General features: G+C 44.9%; 2 protein-coding genes across 2 annotated transcripts; one reads left to right on the forward strand and one right to left on the reverse strand.

Moving 5' to 3' along the window:
* The first annotated feature begins 9,645 nt into the window (after positions 1-9,645).
* On the forward strand, positions 9,646-12,514 carry KLF18 (KLF transcription factor 18). The gene is made up of 2 exons (XM_045390011.2): positions 9,646-11,687; positions 12,324-12,514. Exons 1-2 carry the CDS (start codon positions 9,674-9,676, stop codon positions 12,512-12,514), a joined length of 2,205 nt encoding a protein of 734 aa, XP_045245946.2. The 5' UTR covers positions 9,646-9,673.
* Positions 12,515-14,425: 1,911 nt separating this feature from the next.
* Positions 14,426-21,698, reverse strand: KLF17 (KLF transcription factor 17). Its single transcript, XM_005543606.4, has 3 exons — positions 20,853-21,698; positions 20,315-20,553; positions 14,426-17,148 (listed from the first exon to the last, which is right to left on the reverse strand). Exons 1-2 carry the CDS (start codon positions 21,664-21,666, stop codon positions 20,315-20,317), a joined length of 1,053 nt encoding a protein of 350 aa, XP_005543663.3. The 5' UTR covers positions 21,667-21,698; the 3' UTR covers positions 14,426-17,148.
* Between the last annotated feature and the right edge of the window lie 378 nt (positions 21,699-22,076).

Here is a 22,076-nt window from a genome sequence, read left to right on the forward strand (position 1 = left end):
GAGTGTGGAAGAACCTTGAGTGGACAATCAAACCTTACTGAGCAAGAGACATTTCATGTTGGAGAGAAACCCTTTAAATGTAGTGGGTGTGGAACAGCTATTGGCCAGAAGAAGTACCTCATAAGAAACCAAAACATACACACTGGATAGAAATGCTATGAGTGTAAGGAATGTGAAAACGTCTTCTGTCAGCAAATACCCCTTAGTGTAGATGTGAGATTTCAGATGATCAACCCTATGAACTTGCTGTGGAAGAGCCTTGTCCCAGAGTTCATCACTTCCTGTGTGTGCGAGCAGCCCCGCAGGTGAGCAGCCCTGTGGTTTCCATGGCTACGGGGAAGCTTTCTCCTAATTCTCAACTCTTGCTCTGTATTTGAGAATCCACACAGGTAGGAAGATTTATCAATATGGTGAATGTGGGAAGCTTTCAGCCAGAAGTCACACCACCTCAGACTCCAGAAAAGTCATACTCATTTAAAAACCACAGCAGGACGTGATGACTCACGCCTATAATCCCAACACTGTTAAAGGCTGAGGCAGGAGGATCACTTGAGCCCAGGAGTTCAAGACAAGCCTGGGTAACATAGGGAGACCCCGCCTCTACAAAAAAAAAAAAAAAAAAAAAAATTAATTAATAAAAACTTTGAAAATGGGAACGCTTTTATCAGGAATGTACACCTCATAATGCATCAGAAATAATCATTTTGTAGCAAAGCACCATCAATAAAGTAAATTTTAACAGATACTTTATGTATGTAACTTGTGGGACATCAGAAAATTCAATGTCCTTCTGAAGAGAGGGGTATTCATATGATAAAAAGCCTGAGTCTGGCCGGGTGCAGTGGCTCATGCCTATAATTCCAGCACTTTGGGAGGCTGAGGCAGGCGGATCACCTGAGGTCAAGAGTACAAGATCAGCCTGGCTGACATGGTGAACCCTGTAACTACCAAAAATACAAAAATTAGCTGGGTGTGGTAGCAGGTGCCTGTAATCCCAGCTACTTGGGAGGCTGAGGCAGGAGAATCACTTGAACCTGTGAGACAGAGGTTGCAGTGAGTCAAGATGGCACCACTGCACTCTAGCCTGGGTGACAGAGTGAGACTCCATCTCAAAAACAAACAAAAAAAAGCCTAGGTCCAACAAAGAAACCTACAGCAAAGGCAATGATGAATCTTTAGACACATTTCCACTAAAATTGGGAACAGAAAACAGATGCCTATTAGCATTACTGTCAGCATTGATCTGGAGATCTTCACCAGTGCAGTAAGTTGTAAGCATTGGAAAGGAAGACACAAAATTAGATATGATCATCTATAAATATATAAGACTCTTGTGTTAACTGAACAGAGCAGAACAGATTTCAGAAAGAGACCTATGCATTATTTGAATTTGGAATATGATAATGATAGAAGTGGATCAGGATGGGAGGAAATATGGGACAATTTTGAAAATGGTTTGGAGGTAATTTGTTCTCCAAGTGGGGGAAAATAGACCATGAACTATATACAAAAGTAAAATCCACAGAGATGAAAAGCAGGCATTGAAAAAGCTATGTACAGCTGGGCACGGTGGCTCACGCCTGTAATCCCAGCACTTTGGGAGGCCAAGGAGGGCAGATCACAAGGTCAGGAGATCGAGACCATCCTGACTAACACGGTGAAACCCCGTCTCTACTAAGAAATACAAAAAACTAGCCGGGCGAGGTGGCGGGCGCCTGTAGTCCCAGCTACTCGGGAGGCTGAGGCCGGAGAATGGCGTGAACCCGGGAGGCGGAGCTTGCAGTGAGCTGAGATCCGGCCACGCACTCCAGCCTGGGCTACAGAGAGAGACTCCGTCTCAAAAAAAAAAAGAAAAAAACAAAACAAAAAAAAAGTTCCCTCACAAAATTCAGTACTATACACATACTATACATGTATGTACGTAAATGTTTCTGAAATGGTTTGAAAGAATATAGCCCAACACTTGCTAGTGGTCGCCTGTGAAGAGTGAAGAAGGGAAGAGTGCGTGTGAGACTTCAGCTTTGTGTCTAAATATCTTCTTCTCTTTAAAAAGACTGCAAGTAGTGAGCCTAGATCGCGCCACTGCACTCCAGCCTTGGCGACAGAGCGAGACTCCGTGTCAAAAAAAAAGAAGAAAAAAAAAAGACTACAAGTAAATAGATGAAGATACTGATAATTCTGGATTGTAGTATGTGGATCTCTAGTCTTATCTTTTATACTTTTCCGTGTTTTTAGAATTTCTCAGAATTAGTAGGAATGAGGGTGAGTATGGGAACTCTGTGCCTGTGGAAATCACGCTGTAATATTCATTCCTGGCTGGGTGCAGTGGCTCACACATATAATTCCAGCACTTTGGGAGGCCGAGGTGGGTGGATTGCCTGAGCTCAGTTCGAGACCAGCTTGGGCAACACAGTGAAACCCCGTCTCTACTAAAATATAAAAAGTTAGCCGGGCGTGGCAGCATAACCTGTGATCCCAGCTACTTGGGAGGCTGAGGCAGGAGAATCACTTAAGCCTAGGAAGCTGAGGTTGCAGTGAGCCGAGATCGTACCACTGCACTCCAGCCTGGGCAACAGAGCGAGACTCTATCTCAAAAAAAACAAAACAAAACAGAACGAAACAAAAATTAATTCCCAAATACTAAATTTGTATAGCAAATATTTCTAAAACTTTATCAACGATGAGTGGATGAACATGCTCTGTATGTAAAATAAAATTATCTGTTTTTTTACATTCAAAATGAAGGCTGGGCATGGTGGCTCATGCCTGTAATCTTTGCACTTTAGGAGGCTGAGGTGAGAGGACTGCTTGAGTCCAGGAGTTTGAGAGCATCCTGGGCAACATGATGAGACTCCATCTCTACAAAGAATTTAAAAATTAGCCACAGTGAGCCATGATTGCACCACTGCACTCCAGCTTGGGCAACACAGTAAAACCCTGTCTCAAAACTAAATAAATGGCAAGATAAAATTAAAAATAAGTAAGTAAAAACTACAGCCAAAAAGAGAGAAAGAAAAAAACAAAGAAAGAAGAAGGAGAAAGAGAGAAAGAAAAAAAAGAAAGAAAGAAAAAGAAAGAAAAGAAAGAAAGAAAAAAAAGGGTACTATGATAATTTCTAGGGTAATCTGATGGAATTATCAAGATAATTATGCAAGATTAAATAAATAAATAAGTAAATAAGTCAAAATCACAGCCAAAAAAAAAAAGTCATAATCTTTTTCAGGGTAAACTGATGGAATTATCAGGATTTCATAGTAGAAATAATTTGATTAAGTTTACAGCTGCCAAAGAGGTGGAGTCTGCATAAGTGAACAGCTGATTGAATCTGACGCCTCTAGTGTGTTTAAGGACTCAGATCGTAGGAGCAAAACCGTTTGAGTTCAAATCTACTATCTGTGTTTGATTCTGTGACCTCCTGCAAATATTTAATATTTCTGAGTCTCAGTTTTTGCTTTACATGATAACAATGATAAAATCCACCTCCTAATACTGGTGAGGGTAAAATTCGCTAATTAATGCCAATTGCTTGCGGGCACAATGAGAACAGGGGCAGTGATTGCATTAATGTCCGGAGGCCTCTGGTAGGTAGCTCAATCAGTCTGCTTTTACAGGCGGTAGGTCGCTGGTGCCCTGGGCTCCGCCCCGAGGGGTGTGGCCGACCAAAGACGCAAAGCAGTGACCTGGGTGCATCCGGCCAGGCTCTATAAAAGCCCAGGCCCCAGAAGGCGCCCAGCAGTTTCAGAGTGTGTTCCTTTCTGTCTGCAAGTAGCAAAGTGCCCGGCCTGCAATACGGATCAATTTCTGGTGAGTCTGCCTCCAAACGAAAGGGCAAAGGTTGGTGTCATGGAGCGGTAGGTCAGAAATTCAAAGATGTAGGCGTCCAGAATGCTAGCAAAGGAACCCATTAATAGGGAAGGACAGAGAGGTGTCTGAAACGGTTCATTTATTGAGGATCATTTTTACTTCCACGAGCCTGCCCTGTGCAGGGCATGCCTTTCATCAGACAGACGCGGGGTCTGCAGAGGCAGCTGTGGTTGTAATTCCTGGGGGTCTCTCGACGGCACCCGAAGTCTTGCTATCATGTTGGCAGGAGCCCAGGATGAGATCGTGGTCTGGTCGAAGGCTCATGGAAATATACAAGGAATGCTAGGCCCATGAGTCAGAGGGGCCTGGGTGGGTTCGGTTGAATTATTAGAGATCAAGAGAAGGAGGCATAGCCCGTGGATGGAACTATCAGGGTTTATTGTTTGTTTTGGTTTGGTATGGGTTTGTTTTTTTTGTTTTTTGTTTTTTGTTTTTTGTTTTTTTGACAGAGTCTTGCTGTGTCGCCTAGGCTGGAGTGCACGATCTCCGCACACTGCAACCTCTGCCTCCCAGGTTCAAGCAATTCTCATGCCTCAGCCTCCCAAGTAGCTGGGACTACAGATGTGCACCACCATGCCCGACTAATTTTTTTTCTTTCTTTCTTTCTTTTTTTTTTTTTTTTTTTTGTATTTTTAGTAGAGACAGAGTTTCACTGTTTTGGCCAGGCTGGTCTCAAACTCCTGACCTCAGGTGATCTGCCTGCCTTGGCCTCCCAAAGTGCTGGGATTACAGACCTGAGCTATCGCTCCCAGCCAGAACTATCGTTTTAATAATTCCTTTAACTGGGGATGAAATCCATCTGTTTTTCCAAGGGCCAGAAACTTTAGGGACCAGAAGCAGACCTAGAGCAGGTGGAGTGGGAATGAGTCCTTCACTGAGTTCCTGTTTTCTAAGGTTCCCAGTGGGATCCATCAGGCCTTGCTCAGCATGAAATAGAGTTCTGCTCAGAGGAGCTCTAGTGGGGAGATGGGGTAGACAGGAGTTAAGCTTTTACATGGGCAGGAATGGTGGGAAACTAAGTGTAAGAGTAAGATGCTATTAGAGGTTGATTTTTAAAGTTTAATTTTATGTATTTACTTTTTAGAGAGGAGGGGGTCTTGCTATATTGCCCAAGCTGGCTTCAAACTGCTGGGCTCAAGGGAACCTCACCCCACAGCCTCTGAGTACCTAGAGCTAGAGGTGCTGTGATAGCTAGAGATTGATTTTAATCTCAGAGGATATAATTTCAAAGATTTCCTGTTTGGGATTTTTTTTTTTAATTTTTCTCAGTTATTTGTATGATCTTCAAATGTATATAACATAAAATTACCATCTTAATCATTTTTAAGTTTACAGATCAGTGGCAGTATTTAGATACAGTCATAATATTGTGCAATCATCACCACCATCCATCTCCAGAACTCTTTCATCTTATAAAAGTGAAACTCTGTACCAGTTACAGTTAACTCTTCACTCCCCCTCCCCGCTTCCCCCCCAACCATCTGTCTGCCTCTCAGTTTGATTACTCTTAGATACTTCATATAAGTGGAATCACATGATTTTTTTTATGCAAGTCACTTTTTTGTGGCTGGATTATTTCACTTAGCATAATATCCTCAGAGTTCATCCATGTTGTAGCATGTGTCAGAATATCCTTCCATTTTAAGGCTGGATATTCAGTTGTATATTCAGTTGTTTATGTATACATTTGGCCCTTGAACAACATAGGTTTGAACTGCATATATACTTATAGCTATATTTTTTCAATAAATATATTGAAAATAGATTTTCATATGTTGAACCATCCTTGCATTCTGGGAATAAATCCCACTTGGTCTTGTTGTTTAATCCTTGTAATATGCTGCTGAATTGGGATTACTAGTATTTTCTTGGGATTTTTGCATCAATGTTCTTAAGGGATATGAGTTTGTAGTTTTCTTTTCTTGCAGCATCATTTCTGGCTTTGACACCGGGTATTTGCTCGGCTCATAGAGTAAGTTAGGAAGTATTCTCTCCTCTTCAATATTTTGTCAAAGTTTGAAGGATTGATATTAGTTCTTTGAAATTTGGTAGAATTGACCAGTGAAACTATCAGGTCCACAGCTTTTTTTTCATTAGGAGATAATGATTACTGATTCAATCTCGTTAGTTTATAGACCTGTTCAGATTTTCTTTCTTCATGATGGTTCAGTCTTGGTAGGTTTTGTGTTTCTTTTTTTTTTTTTTTTTTTTTTTTTGAGACGGAGTCTCGCTCTGTCACCCAGGCTGGAGTGCAGTGGCCGGATCTCAGCTCACTGCAAGCTCCGCCTCCCGGGTTCACGCCATTCTCCTGCCTCAGCCTCCCGAGTAGCTGGGACTACAGGCGCCCGCCACCTCGCCCGGCTAGTTTTTTGTATTTTTTAGTAGAGACGGGGTTTCACCGTGTTAGCCAGGATAGTCTCGATCTCCTGACCTCGTGATCCACCCCTCTCTGCCTCCCAAAGTGCTGGGATTACAGGCTTGAGCCACCGCGCCCGGCCTGGTTTTGTGTTTCTATGAATTTCTTCATTTTACCTAGGTTATCCAATTTGTTGATGTACAAACTGTTCATAGTACTGTCTTAAAATCCTTTCTATTGCTGTAGAAGCAGTAGTAATGTCCCCACTTTTCTTTCTGATTTTAGTAATTTGAGTCTCTTTTTCTTAGTCCACCTAGCTTAAAGGTTTGTCAATTTTGCTGATCTTTTCAAAGATTGATTTTTTGTTTCATTAATTTTTCTCTATTTTTAAAAATTAAAAAAAATTTCCATTTCATTTATCTCTGCTGTGTTCTTTTTTGTTTTGTTTTTTTACAGATGGGGTTTTGCTTTGTCACCCACGCTGGAGTGCAGTGGCACAATAACAGCTCACTGTAGCCTCCATCTCCTGGGCTCAAGTGATCCTCCTGCCTCATCCTCCCAAGCAGCTGGGACTACAGGTATGTGCCACCACACTCAACTAATTAAAAAAAAAAATTGTAGAGGCAGGATCTCACTATGTTGCCCAGGTTAGTCTAGAATTCCTGGGCGAAGGGATCCTCCCACCTCAGCCTTCCAACATGCTGGGATGACAGGCCTAACCCACTGTGCCTGGCCTGTTCTATTCTTTATTATTTTCTTCCTTCTGCAAACTTTTAGTTCTTTTTCTAGTTCCCTCAATTGTAAAGTTAGGTTACTGATTTGAGCTATTTCTTGTTTTTTGAAATGTAAGTGTTTATAGCTGTAAATTTCTGTTCTAGCATTGCTTTTGCTACATCCCATAAATTTTGGTCTATTGTGTTTTTATTTTCATTCATCTCTAAGCATTTTATAACTTCCCTTGTGATTTCTTTTTGATCCATTGTTTGTTTAAGAGTATGTTCTTTCATTTCCACAAATTTGTGAATTTTCCAGCTTTACTTCTTCCTCTTCTTCTTTTTTTTTTTTTTTTTTTTGAGATGGAGTCTCACTCTGTCACCCAGGCTGGAGTCCACCTCCCAGGTTCAAGCGATTCTCCTGCCTCAGCCTCCCAAGTAGCTGAGATTACAGGTGCCCACCACCAGCTAATTTTTGTATTTTTAGTAGGTTCAGGGTTTCACCATCTTGGCCAGGCTGGTCTTGAACTCCTGGCCTCATGATCCACCCGCCTTGGCCTTCCAAAGTGCTGGGATTACAGGTGTGAGCCACCATGCCTAGCCTTCCAGTTTTACTTCTATTATGGATTTCTATTATGGATTTAGAGGTGGATGTGGTGGCAAGCACCTCTAGTCCCACATACTAGGGAGTCTGAGACAGGAAGATCGCTTGAGCCTAGTAGTTCAAATCCAGCTGGGGCAACTTGGAGAGAATCCAACTCTGAAAATAAAAATAAAAATAATTCCTAGGTTTTGAGAGCTCCTCTTGGTAGGGTGTCACCATAGGAAGTGGCATCAGCCTAGACCTCCAAGTGAAAGTGGCTTCTGCTTCCACTATGGCTTTAATTATCTCCCTTCTTTTAAGGGTACCTCCTAGTTCTTGGGAAATTCCACTTATTTCCAACCATAAATAGATATATATTATATATATATTCTTTGCAGTTTTTAAATTTTTTAAAGTATATATAATACTTACAGAAAATTTTTTCTTTAAGTGTATATAATATATATTTATATATTATAATATTAAACATTATATATTATATATTATATTTATATGTTATATATTATATATAATATTTTTATATATTATAATTTATATGTATTATATATAAATATTATAAATATATATAATAATAAAATAAAATAAATAATAAATAAAATAAAAAATATAAAAAACGTATATATAAATAAATATAAATATTGATATAATATATATACATTGTATATATGTACATATTTAAAGCCATCTATCATTTCTATGATTTGGTATAGAAGGGAAGGACTTCAGGGTCTCCTCAGTCCACCATATTTAATGGCAGTCCTGTCACACATTTTGAATACAGCCTGGGAGAATTATGGTATTTCTCTATTCTGAGAGTCAGGACAAGGCAGGAGGGACCAGGCTTTGATGGCAGAGATAGGAAAGGAGAACGTATTAGATAAGATAACTTGGCTAGGTAGGGCAGACTGAGCAATGGATTGGATAGGAACATGGCAAAACTGAGTGGACTGATCTGGCCAGAGTAGGACAAAAGCAGGGAAGAAGCACAGGGAATGAAAAAGATGTGAGGCTACCCAGATAATGGCTTTGGGGAGCTCATTATAAATTTGACACTTTTCTTGCAGATCATATGGGGCAGAGAAAACAATAAATACATACATACATACATACACATCATACCAGAGACATAGGAAGCTTAGAAGCATATGGATGGCCACTTTGAACAGAAATATAAGCACAATTACGCCTCTGTCTCCAAAGAAACTGCTCCTTGGAATGTGTCTTAGTCTGTTCTGTCCAGAAGCTGGTAGATTTGGTGTCTGGTAAGGGCATGCTTTCTGATTTATAGATGGCACCTTTTAGCTGGGTCCTCACTTGGTAGAAGTAAAGAACTCAGCCCCTTAGAAGAACACTCATCTCATTCTTGAAGGCTCTGTCTCCATGACCTAATCATCTCCCAAAGGCCCTACCTTCCAATCACATTGGAAATTCAGTTTTAACATACAAAATTTGGAGAAACACATTCAGTCCATAGTAGAATGGTTCCTAGAAGCTGGTGGTTTCCAGGATGGTTCTCAGGAGGCCAGAATCAGTGGGTGCCCCCAGGGAGATCTCTGGGAGAAATGTCCCCATTTATCTAGGGGACTGTAAGGACCCAGAGCCAGATAGGTCCAGTACAAGTTAAGAGTCTTCCACCTGGGCCAAGCCAATTCACCTCCCTGGACCTCTATTTTCTTTAAAATGAGATTAATTGTGACCCTTATTTTCTGGGGTCATGGTGGAAATGAAATGAGATAATTTATTTGAAAGTTTAATCAGCTGAATCTCCGGTAAGATGTCTGGAGAGGAGACTTTGGAAAAGTCTCTGGGGTCAGATCTCTTCAGAGGATAATGGGACATTCACAGCATCCATCTAGATTCTTGCCTCCATTGGTAGATAGGAGTGGCTTAGTAAAAGTTTGCTTTTGAGAAATGTTTTCGCTTTTGAAATGTTACTCTGTGTGTGGAGGGTACACTGGATGAAGTTAACTCCAGAGTCAGTTGAGAGGCAACTACAGGCTTCTAGGCAAGAGATAATGGTGGGCTCAACAGGGATGGAGAAGGAGAATTTGAGCTGGGATGAACCCCTGACCTATTAACTTTTTTGCAGGATCCCATAACTAAAGATTCAGTTAGTTATCAGGCAACAGCAAAGAGATGGATTCCAGTCTCCTCCAGGCAATTGAGGAAATTGAGAATTTTTTCCAGCATCTCTCTGAGCGACATACAAAACAGGCAGAAACCCCAGATGCACCAGAACCACAGAACTGTATGCCTCTGACTGCCCATGCTGAGGAGAGCCAACATGAGTCAACCAGGAGCAAGACGATGCCTCCCTTGGGGCCCACAATGATGACTTCTGCATACACTAACATCCCTGGGACAGTTCTCACCCAGGACTTAACAATGCACCCTCTTAAAGCCCTTGATATGGCACTTGAAGACCTAAATGAGACTTATTCCATGGGCCAGAAAGTGACTTCCTTTGATCAGATAAAACACACAGCAGGCTCCCAGATGACAGATGTTACAGACACCCCAAAGTCATCACCCACTGATTGCCAGAAGACAGCCATCACTGCAAGCAACATGACAATCTCCAGTGAAAGTAACCAGCTGAACACTCCAAGTAGTGACCAGACCCTCAATGAGAGTCAGATACCAGCCCTGCATGGAGATCAGATGAAGACCCTCAGTGATAACCAGACTCTCTGTGGGGACCAGGTGACCTTCAGTAGTGACCAGACCCTCACTGATGGTCATACAGTGACTTCCAGTGGCGATGAGGCTCTCTCTGGGGGCCAGATGACAACCAGTCTAGACCTCTATGGAGGGAAAATGATGACTTCCACTGATAACCAGACTCTCTATGGGGAGCAGGCGACAACCTCCACTGGTAACCAGACCCTCTACGCGGAGCAGATGACGACCTCCACTAGTAACCAGACCCTCTACGCGGAGCAGATGACGACCTCCACTAGTAACCAGACCCTCTACGGGGAGCAGATGACGACCTCCACTGGTAACCAGACCCTCTACGGGGAGCAGATGATGACCTCCACTAGTAACCAGACCCTCTATGGGGAGCAGATGATGACCTCCACTAGTAACCAGACCCTCTACGGGGAGCAGATGACAACCTCCACTGGTAACCAGACCCTCTACGGGGAGCAGATGACAACCTCCACTGGTAACCAAACCCTCTACGGGGAGCAGGCGACAACCTCCACTAGTAACCAGACCTTCTACGGGGAGCAGATGACGACCTCCACTGGTAACCAGACCCTCTACGGGGAGCAGATGACGACATCCACTGGTAACCAGACCCTCTACGGGGAGCAGATGACGACCTCCACTGGTAACCAGACCCTCTACGGGGAGCAGATGATGACCTCCACTGGTAACCAGACCCTCTATGGGGAGCAGATGACGACCTCCACTGGTAACCAGACCCTCTGTGGAGAGCAGATGACGACCTCCACTGGTAACCAGGCCCTTTATGGGGGACAGATGATGACCTCCACTAGTAACCAGACCCTCTATGGGGAGCAGGTGACAACCTCCACTAGTAACCAGACCCTCTGTGGGGAGCAGATGATGACCTCCACTGGTAACCAGACCCTCTATGGGGAGCAGGTGACGACCTCCACTGGTAACCAGACCCTCTGTGGGGAGCAGATGACGACCTCCACTAGTAACCAGACCCTCTGTGGGGAGCAGATGATGACCTCCACTAGTAACCAGACCCTCTGTGGGGAGCAGGTGACGACCTCCACTGGTAATCAGACCCTCTATGGGGGGCAGAATATGACCTCCATTGATAACCAGGCTCTCTGTGGAGGCCAGATGGCAACATATAGTGGCAACCCGACCCTCTATGGGGACCAGATGCTGACTCTTCAGGTGGGCAATATGACAATGCTCACTAATGACCACAGCCTTTATGGGGGATATATATCCCATCAGTTCTCATCATTGCCACACCCAGGATTCCCATGCTTTTCAAGTTCCCATTTGATTCAAGGACAAGTTCCAGAAAAGCAGAAGACACAGAGCTGCCAGTTCTGGAAGAATCCTGAGGTTTCGAGGCCCTACATCTGCACTTACGAGAACTGCAAGAAGTCTTATAAAAAGGCTTGCCACCTCCGAACCCATATGCGCAAGCACACCGGTGAGTGAGGGCCTGGGAACGGGGTTAGGGGCGAGTGGCTACAGATTTGTGCCTTTACAAAGCCCTGGGAGCATTTGAGATTGCTGCCACTTCCTTTAAGCCAAGAATTCAAGAAGATTCTATAATAGAAAAGGTTGGCACCTTCAGAAGCGGGGATAAAGCAGTCCTAGGGACAGGCTCTAGTCTTGGACCAGAGCCAGGCTGGCTATAGCCTTTAGTGATGTTGACTGCTGGTTTGATGGGAAGAAGTGAAGGGATTTCTTTGGCCTCTTGCAGGTAGATGTTCTTGACGCTATTTCTACTGGGATCGTCACTTCATAGTGACAGCGCCCCCAGGCCCCACTTCCCTCATCCTCCTTATTCCCCCCACTAACTTGCCTGCCAATAACTGTCTCTCCTCCTGTTTTTTTTTTTCTTCTTCCTTTCCTTTTGTTCCCTTCTTCACAGTTTTCCTCTTGTCTTTCCAGCTTTTGTGGCCCTCATTCCCCTCCTTCACTCACCTCCCCCACCTCCGTCTCCTTTGGCTCTCCCTCTCCCACTCCAACTTGCTCAAAAACTTTTTCTTGTTCACTTTCAATGTCCCTGCCCTACCTCACCCTGATGTATGACGGGTCTCTCTCTCTCTGTCTGGTCCAGGGGAGAAGCCCTACATATGCGATGTAGAGGGATGTATGTGGAAATTCACCCGCTCAGATGAGCTCAACAGACACAAGAAAAGGCACACAGGGGAACGGCCCTACCTGTGTTCAATATGCAACAAGAATTTTGCAAGATCTGATCACCTAAAGCAGCATGCAAAGGTCCACAACGTTCACCCAGGATTATGAACCCTTCAGTCCATGAGGAAATGTGTACAGCTAAAAGATTCTCCCTACTGAGTTTGTTTCCCTTGAACAAGCTCCCCTATTTCCCTATGCCAGTAGCTAGTAGGTGCTTAATATTCATAAGTTTTCTAAAACATACAGAGAAAATAGGTATATGGATTTTCGTATAAAAACTGGATGACTTTCAACTTGAAACCGGAAGCACTCTTCATTCATTGCCCTCTCTCAGGGTAACTGCTTTTATCAGCATGCTGTGAATCCTTCTAGATCTTACTCTGCATTTACCTGTATGTGTACTTGTAAAAATGTATCTGTGTAGATGATTGAGATTGATATGTATATAACTTAGAGGGTAAAGAATATGGAACTTTTTTTTTGTCTGTAGCTGAGTCTATGTTTCTTTGGAGTTTCATTCCTGTGTTGAAAAGGAGGGGATGCTCAGTCACGTCCAGTGTAAAGTGGTCTCAGGTTAAATGGACTTTGCTTAGATGAGTACTTAGCCTATTCAGAAGTTCAACCTGGGTCAGATGTGGCTCACACCTGTAATCCCAGTACTTTGGGAGGCCAAGATGGGCAGATTGCTTGAGCCTGGGGAGTTCTAGACTAGCCTGGGCAATATGGTGAAACTCTGCCTCTACAAAAAAAAAAAAAAAAAATTAGCTGGGTGTGGTGGTGTGCACCTATAGCCCCAGCTACTTGGGAGGCTGAGGTGGGAGGATCACGAGCTCAGTAGTTGGAGTTGCAGTGAGCTGTATTCACACCACTGCACCACTGCACTCTAGCGTGGGTGACATAGTGAGACCTTGTCTCAAAAAAAAGAAAAAAAAGATATTGTGTAATATTATATATGAAATATATTGAATAAGATATTTAAGTTATAAGTAGAAAAAAATGAGCACCTGTAAGAGCTCATCACCCAGTGTCATGCAATCAGTGTCATGCAATCAAGTGTTGAGATGGCCAGTCAGAACAATGAGCCAGATGGAAGGAATGATGAAGCCTTATTTACTGACTGCTACAGAACAGATAGGAGAGACAGCCTTAGCCAAGACCCCAAATAAGGAGGCCTCTGCACGGAAGCACGATCGTCCTTCAACGACCCACATAAACCCAAGGTATAAAACTCTGGGCTGGCTGCTTTCTGGGGCCCTTCAGCTGTGGTACAAGTGGGGCACATGCAGTTAAGACTCCATCCCCCCGGGCAGCTTTCCTGAAACTTCGGGGACTAACTCCCAAGGAATCCTAGATTGTTGTCCTTTGCTGCCTGTTAGTAATAAACCTGTTTTATTTAACTTGTTGTGTGTATGGGTGTCATTGGATCTCACTGGACTCAGACAAGCTGATAACCAGTGCACAGTGAATCTGCCTTACGGTGGGGATGCCAAGTCCTTGACTGTGGCTCCTTTCAGAAAACTGCAATGCCCTGGCTGTGTGCCAAGTCTGGTGAGCTCCCCTACCCATCCTTCTATCTTCTAGAATTGATGACTACCCTGAATTTTGTATATATAAATCCCTTTGATACGTTTATCAAAAATGCATGTATTCAAAGATAATTTGTAGGTTTTTTTATTTTGAGCTTCATAAATATTATACTGAGCTATATATAGTCTTCTGAAACTCCCTTGTTTTCAACACATATCTCTAAGATTTCATCCATGTTATTACTAAGGTCAATATAAAGAATCCATAACAACCCCAAACAAAACTTCTCTACATTGTTAACACACCAGGGTGGGGGCGGGGGTGTGAGAGACCAGAGAAATCTGAGAATGCACTAGAGTCTTACATGAAGCACAATTATAAAAAGAAAAGATCATACAGCTGTTCCTCATTATCCAGATCTAATCTGCTAGATCATGAATTTTTAAAGTTTTTATTTCATTAACCTAAATATGAAAAATAGTAACATATTTCCAACCCATTCAAAAACACCAAATATTTCTTCAAATTTCACTACAACCCTTATATAACAATCCACCAAGGATTTCACATTATATAAAACCCCCAGGTGTGGTGGCTCACACCTGTAGTCCCAGCACTTTGGGAGGCCGAGGAGGGCAAATCACCTGAGGTCAGGAGTTCAAGACCAGCCTGACCAACGTGGAGAAACACAGTCTCTACTACAAATACAAAATTAACTGGGTGTGGTGGCACACACCTGTAATCCCAGCTACTCGGGAGGCTGAGGCATAAGAATCACTTGAACCGGGGGGTGGAGGTCATGGTGAGCCAAGATCGAGCCATTGTACTCCAGCCTGGGCAACAGAGCAAGACTCAGTCTCAAAAAAAAAAAGAAAGAAAAGAAAAGAGAACTGAAAGAAATAAACAGGGCATCAGTGACCTGAGGGACAATATCAAGTGCTCCATCATACAGGCAGACTGTATGTCAGAAATAGAAGGTGGAGGAGAACCCCAAAATTTGACAAAACAATGCCCAAAATTTTTCCAAATTTTATTAAGACTACTAAACATTTAGATTCAAAAAGTTCAATGAATCCTAAACAGAATAAAGGTAAGTTCAAAACCATATAAAACCAATCACTATATTTAAGAACAGATACATTATGTGGTAAAAACAATAAATAGCTAAGGCGAGATTAATCAAAATTCAGTATAGTGGTTACCTCTGCAAAGAAGGATGGGGAATTCAAAGCTTTTTAAATGTACTACATTATTTTTCCTTCTTTTTCTTATTTTATTTTTTATAGAGACAAGGTCTTGCTGGTCTCAAACTCCTGGCCTCAAGTTATCCTCTGCCTTGGCATCCCAAAGTGCTGGGATTACAGGCCTGATCTTAGGGGTAACTAAATATTTTTATTATTTTTTTTCCTTTTTTTTTTTTTGACCCTCCTAACATGAGTGCATTTTATTATTAAATTGGAGATATACAAAATATTTCTTGCAGGTTATGATAGATATCACAATCAATGGAAAACAAATGAAGTTCATCCATTCTTCTTCTGTGTTACTTATAACACAAGCCAGGAACCTGGAAGTCACCCTTGACCTCGCCCTCATCTACCAAATCCAGTTAACTATCACTTTCCTACTTCTCCCTACCTCCACTCTCACACCCTGGCCAAAGCCACCTTGACTCTCACCTGAAATACTGCTATGTCCCTTCCTCTCCCTTACAGCCTCGCTCTAATCTTATCTCCACATTGCAGCCAAAGAAAACACTTTCAACCTTATCTCTCCATCTGGAATCTATCTCACCATCCCCTTTGCTATCAGAAGCAAGAGTGACAAGTAAATTTCCCAAGACACCTCATAGCCAGGAAATGGCAGAGGCAGGATTCAAAATCTACTAAAGAGTTCACAGATCTTTTTTGTTTTGTTTTGTTTGTTTGTTTTGAGATAGAATCTTGCTCAGTCACCCAGGCTGGAGTGCAATGGCAAGATCTCAGCTCACTGCAACCTCCGTCTCCTGGGTTCAAGTGATTCTCCCATCAGCCTCCCGAGTAGCTAGGATTACAGGCACCCACCATATGCCAGGCTAATTTTTGTATTTTGTAGAGACGGGGTCTCACCATTTTGGCTAGGCTGGTCTCGAACCTCTAACCTCAAGTGATCCGCCTGCCTCGACCTCCAAAAGTGCTGGGATTACAGGCGTAAGCCACCACGCCAGGCCCACTTTGTGCACTTCTAGTAACACCCCTCCTCCACTAGATTGTGATCTCCACAAGAGCAGGAGCCTGTTTTGCCCACCGTTGTAGTGCACATCACACACCCTTGATCACTCTGGTCCTCTCCACATCCATTTCTTGGTGAAAATGCTAGATCACCAAGCAGACCTCTCATCCTACATTCCAATATCAAGTAATCTGGTTTGCTGACCCTACCCACGAGGCTGTGTGTGAGCCAGGTGGGCTGGGGAACAGAGACCAGCCCTGGCCCAGTGAACCCGAGATGGCCTGCTCCATGGAAGGGATCTGGTGCCCTGGTAGAAAGAAACTTTGAGTACCCAAGACTTCAATCCCTGGGGCTAGGGAATGGGTCATAAGTGAGCCCCTTCTGCCCCTGTTCTTTTAATCATGTCCACTCCCCTCACGTGGGAGCTTGGATGAAGGGCACCTGGATGTCCATCCCAGGTATACTGGGGCCACTAGTAACACAGACAAAGGCAGCAAAGCAGGACAGGGTCAGGGTAGGGTGGGAGGGCAGGGGCAGGCACAGCCAAGGCTGTGGGGCTTCCCCAGAGGCCCAGATAGGCTTGAACCTGCAGAGGACCAGCTTCTCTTCTTGGCAGCCCTGGGTACATTCAAAAATGTTGTCTATGATCTTTCTGCTCTGCAGAGGCAGGGTGCCTTCATGCACCTCTGAATCCTTACTGTCCATGCCATAGTTTCCAGAAGATAGACATGTCCAATGGTATATGTCCAAGAAATGGGAGGTGCAGCTAGCACCCATGAGTCCTTCGGGTCTCACGGAGGCATCTCCTTGAGAAGTCTTTCTCTGACACATCCTTTAGTTAACTTCATGCTCCTCACCATGGGTCTCCACAGCCTTGGTGCGCTCAGTATTATAGGCTCAAAAAACATTTGCTGAACGAATGCAGAACTTGAAGACTGCCTCTCCTCTGAGCAGTTGCCACGTCCAGTGTTCTCTGCCTGGAATCCTCTTCCTTCTTCATTCACCTGTTCAGTTTATTTCAAAATTTGAGGGATTACTAGGTGTTACACTCTTACTGGGCCCAGGGATTACCTGGTGATGTATTTAGCAGTCTGGGCACTGCTTCATGACAAGCCTTTCTGACCCCTCCAGTTAGGGGCTCCTCCCCATGGCCACTGTACAGAGGTGGACCTCTGAGTCCCCAGATTAAGACAGTCCCTTGAGCACAGAAACCAGCTCTGATTCATCTGTGCTTGGCACCAGCCTGGGCTCAGGAAACACCCATAGAAGGCACCATCTTCTTAGGGAAGAGACCACCTCTGGGGCAGACAGATCCTGGTTGGGATTCTAGCTCTGCACTTGATAGCTTGGCCAAGTTCCTTTCTCTCTATCAGTTTGCTAGAGTAAAACAGCCTGCCAAGTCTAGATATGAGGTTCTAAACAACCTGGCTGGTTTGCCAGGATAGTCATTATCCCCTTAACCCCAAGGGACAGCAGGGAAAGATAGGCCACTTAATATCTGGTGCTTGGTAGTCCAGGGACCTAAGGAAGGTGGGAGGAGCAGAAGTTACAGTGGGATTCATCCTTATCTGCCCCAGTCTTAGGCCCTCCTTTCCCTCCTAGCCCTCAGTCACCTAGAAAATAGAGCCTGAAAACAAGAACTCAGTACTGGTGTTTTACTTGGAGAGGTGCAAACCCAAGGCATTGGAAGTGAGAAAACGGAAGAAAGGCAGGAAAGAAAGGGAAGTAACCCAAGGTGATGTATTTAGCAGTCTGGGCACTGCTTCATGACAAGCCTTGCGGAGGCCACAGTAGTTGTGTCCACCAGCTACTTGGGAGGTCTCCCCATTGATGGTACTGTTTTGGAGAATTGGTGCCAGGCAGCAATTCATGAAAGGGAGGGAAAAGGGGAGAATTGATCTGCCCGAGTCTCAACTAGCTCTCATTTTCCACTAGTTAAAAAAAGTTTTTTATTTTTTATTTTTTTTATTTTATTTATTTATTTATTTTTTTGAGACGGAGTCTCACTGTGTTGCCCAGGCTGGAGTGCAGTGGCCGGATCTCAGCTCACTGCAAGCTGCGCCTCCCGGGTTTACACCATTCTCCTGCCTCAGCCTCCCGAGTAGCTGGGACTACAGGCGCCCGCCACGTCGCCCGGCTAGTTTTTTGTATTTTTTTTTTAGTAGAGACGGGGTTTCACCGTGTTAGCCAGGATGGTCTCGATCTCCTGACCTTGTGATCCGCCCGTCTCGGCCTCCCAAAGTGCTGGGATTACAGGCTTGAGCCACCGCGCCCAGCCAAAAATTTTTTATTTTTTAGATGGAGTCTTGCTCTGTCACTCAGGCTGGAGTGCAATGGTGCAATCTCAGCTCACCACAACCTCTACCTCCTAGGTTCAAGCCATTCTCCTGCCTCAGCCTCCCGAGTAACTGGGACTACAAGCACACGCCACCATGCCCAGCTAATTTTGTATTTTTAGTAGAGACAGGGTTTCCTCATATTGGCCAGGCTAGTCTCGAACTCCTGACCTTATGATCCACCTGCCTTGGCCTCCCAAAGCATTGGGATTACAAGCATGAGCCACCGCACCCGGCCTCAAATTTTATCCCACGAATACTAACTCCCAGTCAGACACCGTGGCTTATGCCTGTAATCCCAGCATTTTGGGAGGCTGAGGTAGGTGGGCCGTTTGAGGTCAGGAGTTTGAGATTAGCCTGGCCAACATGGTGAAATCCTGTCTCTACAAAAAATACAAAAATTAGCCGGGCGTGGTGGCGTGTGTTTGTAATCCCAGCTATCCAGGCTCTTCTGCCTCAGGAGAATCATTTGAACCTAGGAGGCAGAGGTCGCAGTGAGCTGAGATTGCACCACTGCACTCCAGCCATTGTGACAGAGCAAGACTCTGTCTCAAATAAATAAATAAATTTCCCCATACTTCTAAGTTTGCTAGCAGCAACTTGGGATGCCAGATCCCATGCCCTATGCTAGGGCATTCCATCCAAGTCTGTGAAATGGTGGGAAGAAACAGAAACTCTGGGTATGTGGCCAGTGAGTGCCAGGGAGAATCTGATGCCATATGTGCCATGTCCAATACAGTCCAAAACTAGTTTTTTCATTTTCTGGAAGAAGAAACAAGGCATAGGGATCCAAGAACTTTCCCAAGGTCACAAGGATATTAAGTGGCAAATTCAGGATTTAAAAATAGTCTGGCTCTGGAAACTGGATTTTATGTAGCAAGCGAAGGAGTCATTAAAGGGTTTTAAGCTGGAGAGCGACAAGAAATCAAGAGCTTTTAAGGCCGGGCGCGGTGGCTCAAGCCTGTAATCCCAGCACTTTGGGAGGCCGAGACGGGCAAATCACAAGGTCAGGAGATCGAGACCATCCTGGCTAACATGGTGAAACCCCGTCTCTACTAAAAATACAAAAAACTAGCCGGGCGAGGTGGCGGGCGCCTGTAGTCCCAGCTACTGGAGAGGCTGAGGCAGGAGAATGGCGTAAACCCGGGTGGCGGAGCTTGCAGTGAGCTGAGATCCGGCCACTGCACTCCAGCCTGGGCGACAGAGCAAGACTCCGTCTCAAAAAAAAAAAAAAAAAAAAAAGAAATCAAGAGCTTTTAAATGAAGCTCCCAATCTCTACTGTACTCCACATTCCCATCTGACTAAACTCCAGCAGAAGCAGGTGGCCCCAGAGAGGTTAACAGCATCCAAGACAAGGTTTGAGGAGTCTCTAACTGGCTGCAGAACTTCGTGTGGGCTTCAACACTGACCCATAATCTTCCTATCTTCATCTAATCCTACACCTGCTGAAGAGAAGATCTAGCCAGAGGCAGGTAAGATCTGTGTAGAAAAGCCAGAATGAGGCTGGGTGTGGTGGCTCATGCCTGTAATCCCAGCGCTTTGGGAGGCCGAGGTGGGCAGATTACGAGGTCAGGAGATTGAGACCATCCTGGCTAACACGGTGAAACCCTGTCTCTCCTAAAAATACAAAAAATTACCCAGGCATGGTGGCACGTGCCTGTAGTCCCAGCTACTCGGGAGGCTGAGATAGGAAAATCACTTGAACCTGGGAGGTGGAGGGTACAGTGAACCAGATCGCGCCACTGCACTCCAGCCTGGGAGACAGAGTGAGACTCCATCTCAAAAAAAAAGAAAAAAAAAAGGAAAAAGCCAGAATGAGGAGAGGAGACTGACCTAAGGACCAGCAGCAGGAGGACCGTCCTGCTCTCTACTGTTGGTCTGTGGGTCTGAGGGTCCTGGCCGATGAGTTTTCTGGTGTTGCTTGAGATGGTCAGACCTCATGAACTCCCGGCTGCACTGATCACACTTATATGGTCGATATCTGGTGTGTACCCGTGTATGTCGTCTCAGCTCATCAGAACGGAAGAAAGACCACGAACAACTTTCCCAGTTGCAAGAATAGGGCCTCTCACCTGGGAATGACAAGGGAGAGATGGAATTTAGAATAGAGTAGGAAGGAAGGGGTCCGACTCTGAGGCAGAGCAGTCCAGGTTGAGGATTCAAAAGGGAAGGTCCAGGGAACCAGGGAGCGGCAACATAATCAGGAGTGCCCACCCCAGTCCTCCTGTATGGCAAGTCGGGGAGCCAGTCTAGCTTAGTTCCAAGCTTGGAAGAGGAAAGGCTCATCCCAAACAATTACCCACCAGTGTCCCAGGACAAATCAAAAGCCCAGAGACTCCTCCATCCCCACCCCACCTGACACCTCCTTCACCTGTGTGCTTGCGCTGGTGGCTCACCAGGTGGGAGCGTTTGGTATAAGCTTTTCCGCAGTTCTCGTAGTTGCAGCGGTAAGGCCTTGCCTCCGAGGAGCCCCCTCTACCAGTCCTTTCCTGAGGCCTGGAGTTCTTCTCTGCTGTCTGTGGAGCAGGTCTGGGCTGCTCTGGTAGAAATGGGTCTTCTTGAGAGTCCGGCTGAGTTACAAGAGAGTCCTGAGACCCTAAAGCCAGCAATGACTGGGGCTCAGCTGGAGGCATCCCAAGGTCATGGGCATCTTGTGGGGGCAACATCTGAGCCATGGATGGGAGCACTGCCTGGGCCTCAGTGGAAGGCATGGTCGGGCCTAACAATGTTTCTTCAGAAGGCACTGTCGAGAGGCCAGGGTAAGGCATTGGAGGGTTCCTAGCGTGGGACATCATTGGGATTCCAGTGGAAGCCGAGACTGGCAGCCCACTGGGGGGCATCCTTAGATTCCCGCTGAAGGGCCTGGCCACCCTTGGAATATTGGGCTCTCCTATGGGCATTAGTTGGGGCCCACTGAAAATCATCATCTCTTGCTGAGGGGGAGACACTCTCTGACAGTAAATCATCTGGGAAGGAGTGAGAGTCGCTTGGGGGCAGTAACTCACACCACGCTCAGGCAGTGGCATACTGAACTGTGGCCCTCCTTCATCCATATTCTGCCTCGGCGCCTCAACAGACACCAAGGGGGACCTCAGCATCTCTGTACTGTGAGGAAAGTGCTGAATGCTTGGTAGGCCTTGGTTCCAAGAGGTGTGCACTCCAGAGCTTCCAGAAGATGAAGACATGTTCAAGATGGGCGCTGAGTTCTCGTTATCCTTGGGGAGAAAGAGTCAGGTGATTTTTGCTCAAATTCCAGTTCCACATGTCCCTCCTCTTCATTCCCAGACCCCATCCTAATCCAGCCCTCTGTTTCCATCTCTTGCTTGAAAAATATCCTGCCTCCAGACCATTTTCCAGCTTGGGCTTTCTCACATGCGGTCTGGCTGATACAAGCCCCATAGAAGCCTAGCCGTAACTCATGCCACTTTCTCTCGGACATGTTTTTGGTTTTTATTTCACACAAAGCAACAAAGAGAACAAATAAAACAGTCCATAACCTACACCTTCAGCAAAACTCTGAGAAAATGTTCAGACTCCAATTTATTTTTTTCTTTTTTTTTGAGACAGTTTCATTCTTGTTGCCCAGACTGGAGTG

The sequence above is a fragment of the Macaca fascicularis genome, chromosome 1 (genome assembly GCF_037993035.2).
Source record: "Macaca fascicularis isolate 582-1 chromosome 1, T2T-MFA8v1.1".
In the NCBI taxonomy this organism is placed as follows: domain Eukaryota; kingdom Metazoa; phylum Chordata; class Mammalia; order Primates; family Cercopithecidae; genus Macaca; species Macaca fascicularis.

Bases quoted from the DNA above. Each gene is read 5' to 3' on its own strand.
- KLF18 (XM_045390011.2), top strand. From the start codon at position 9,674: ATGGATTCCAGTCTCCTCCAGGCAATTGAGGAAATTGAGAATTTTTTC. The intron at 11,688-12,323 runs GTGAGTGAGGGC...TGTCTGGTCCAG, and splicing joins CCATATGCGCAAGCACACCG to GGGAGAAGCCCTACATATGC.
- KLF17 (XM_005543606.4), bottom strand. From the start codon at position 21,666: ATGTCTTCATCTTCTGGAAGCTCTGGAGTGCACACCTCTTGGAACCAA. The intron at 20,554-20,852 runs GTGAAGGAGGTG...TGTCATTCCCAG, and splicing joins CCACCAGCGCAAGCACACAG to GTGAGAGGCCCTATTCTTGC.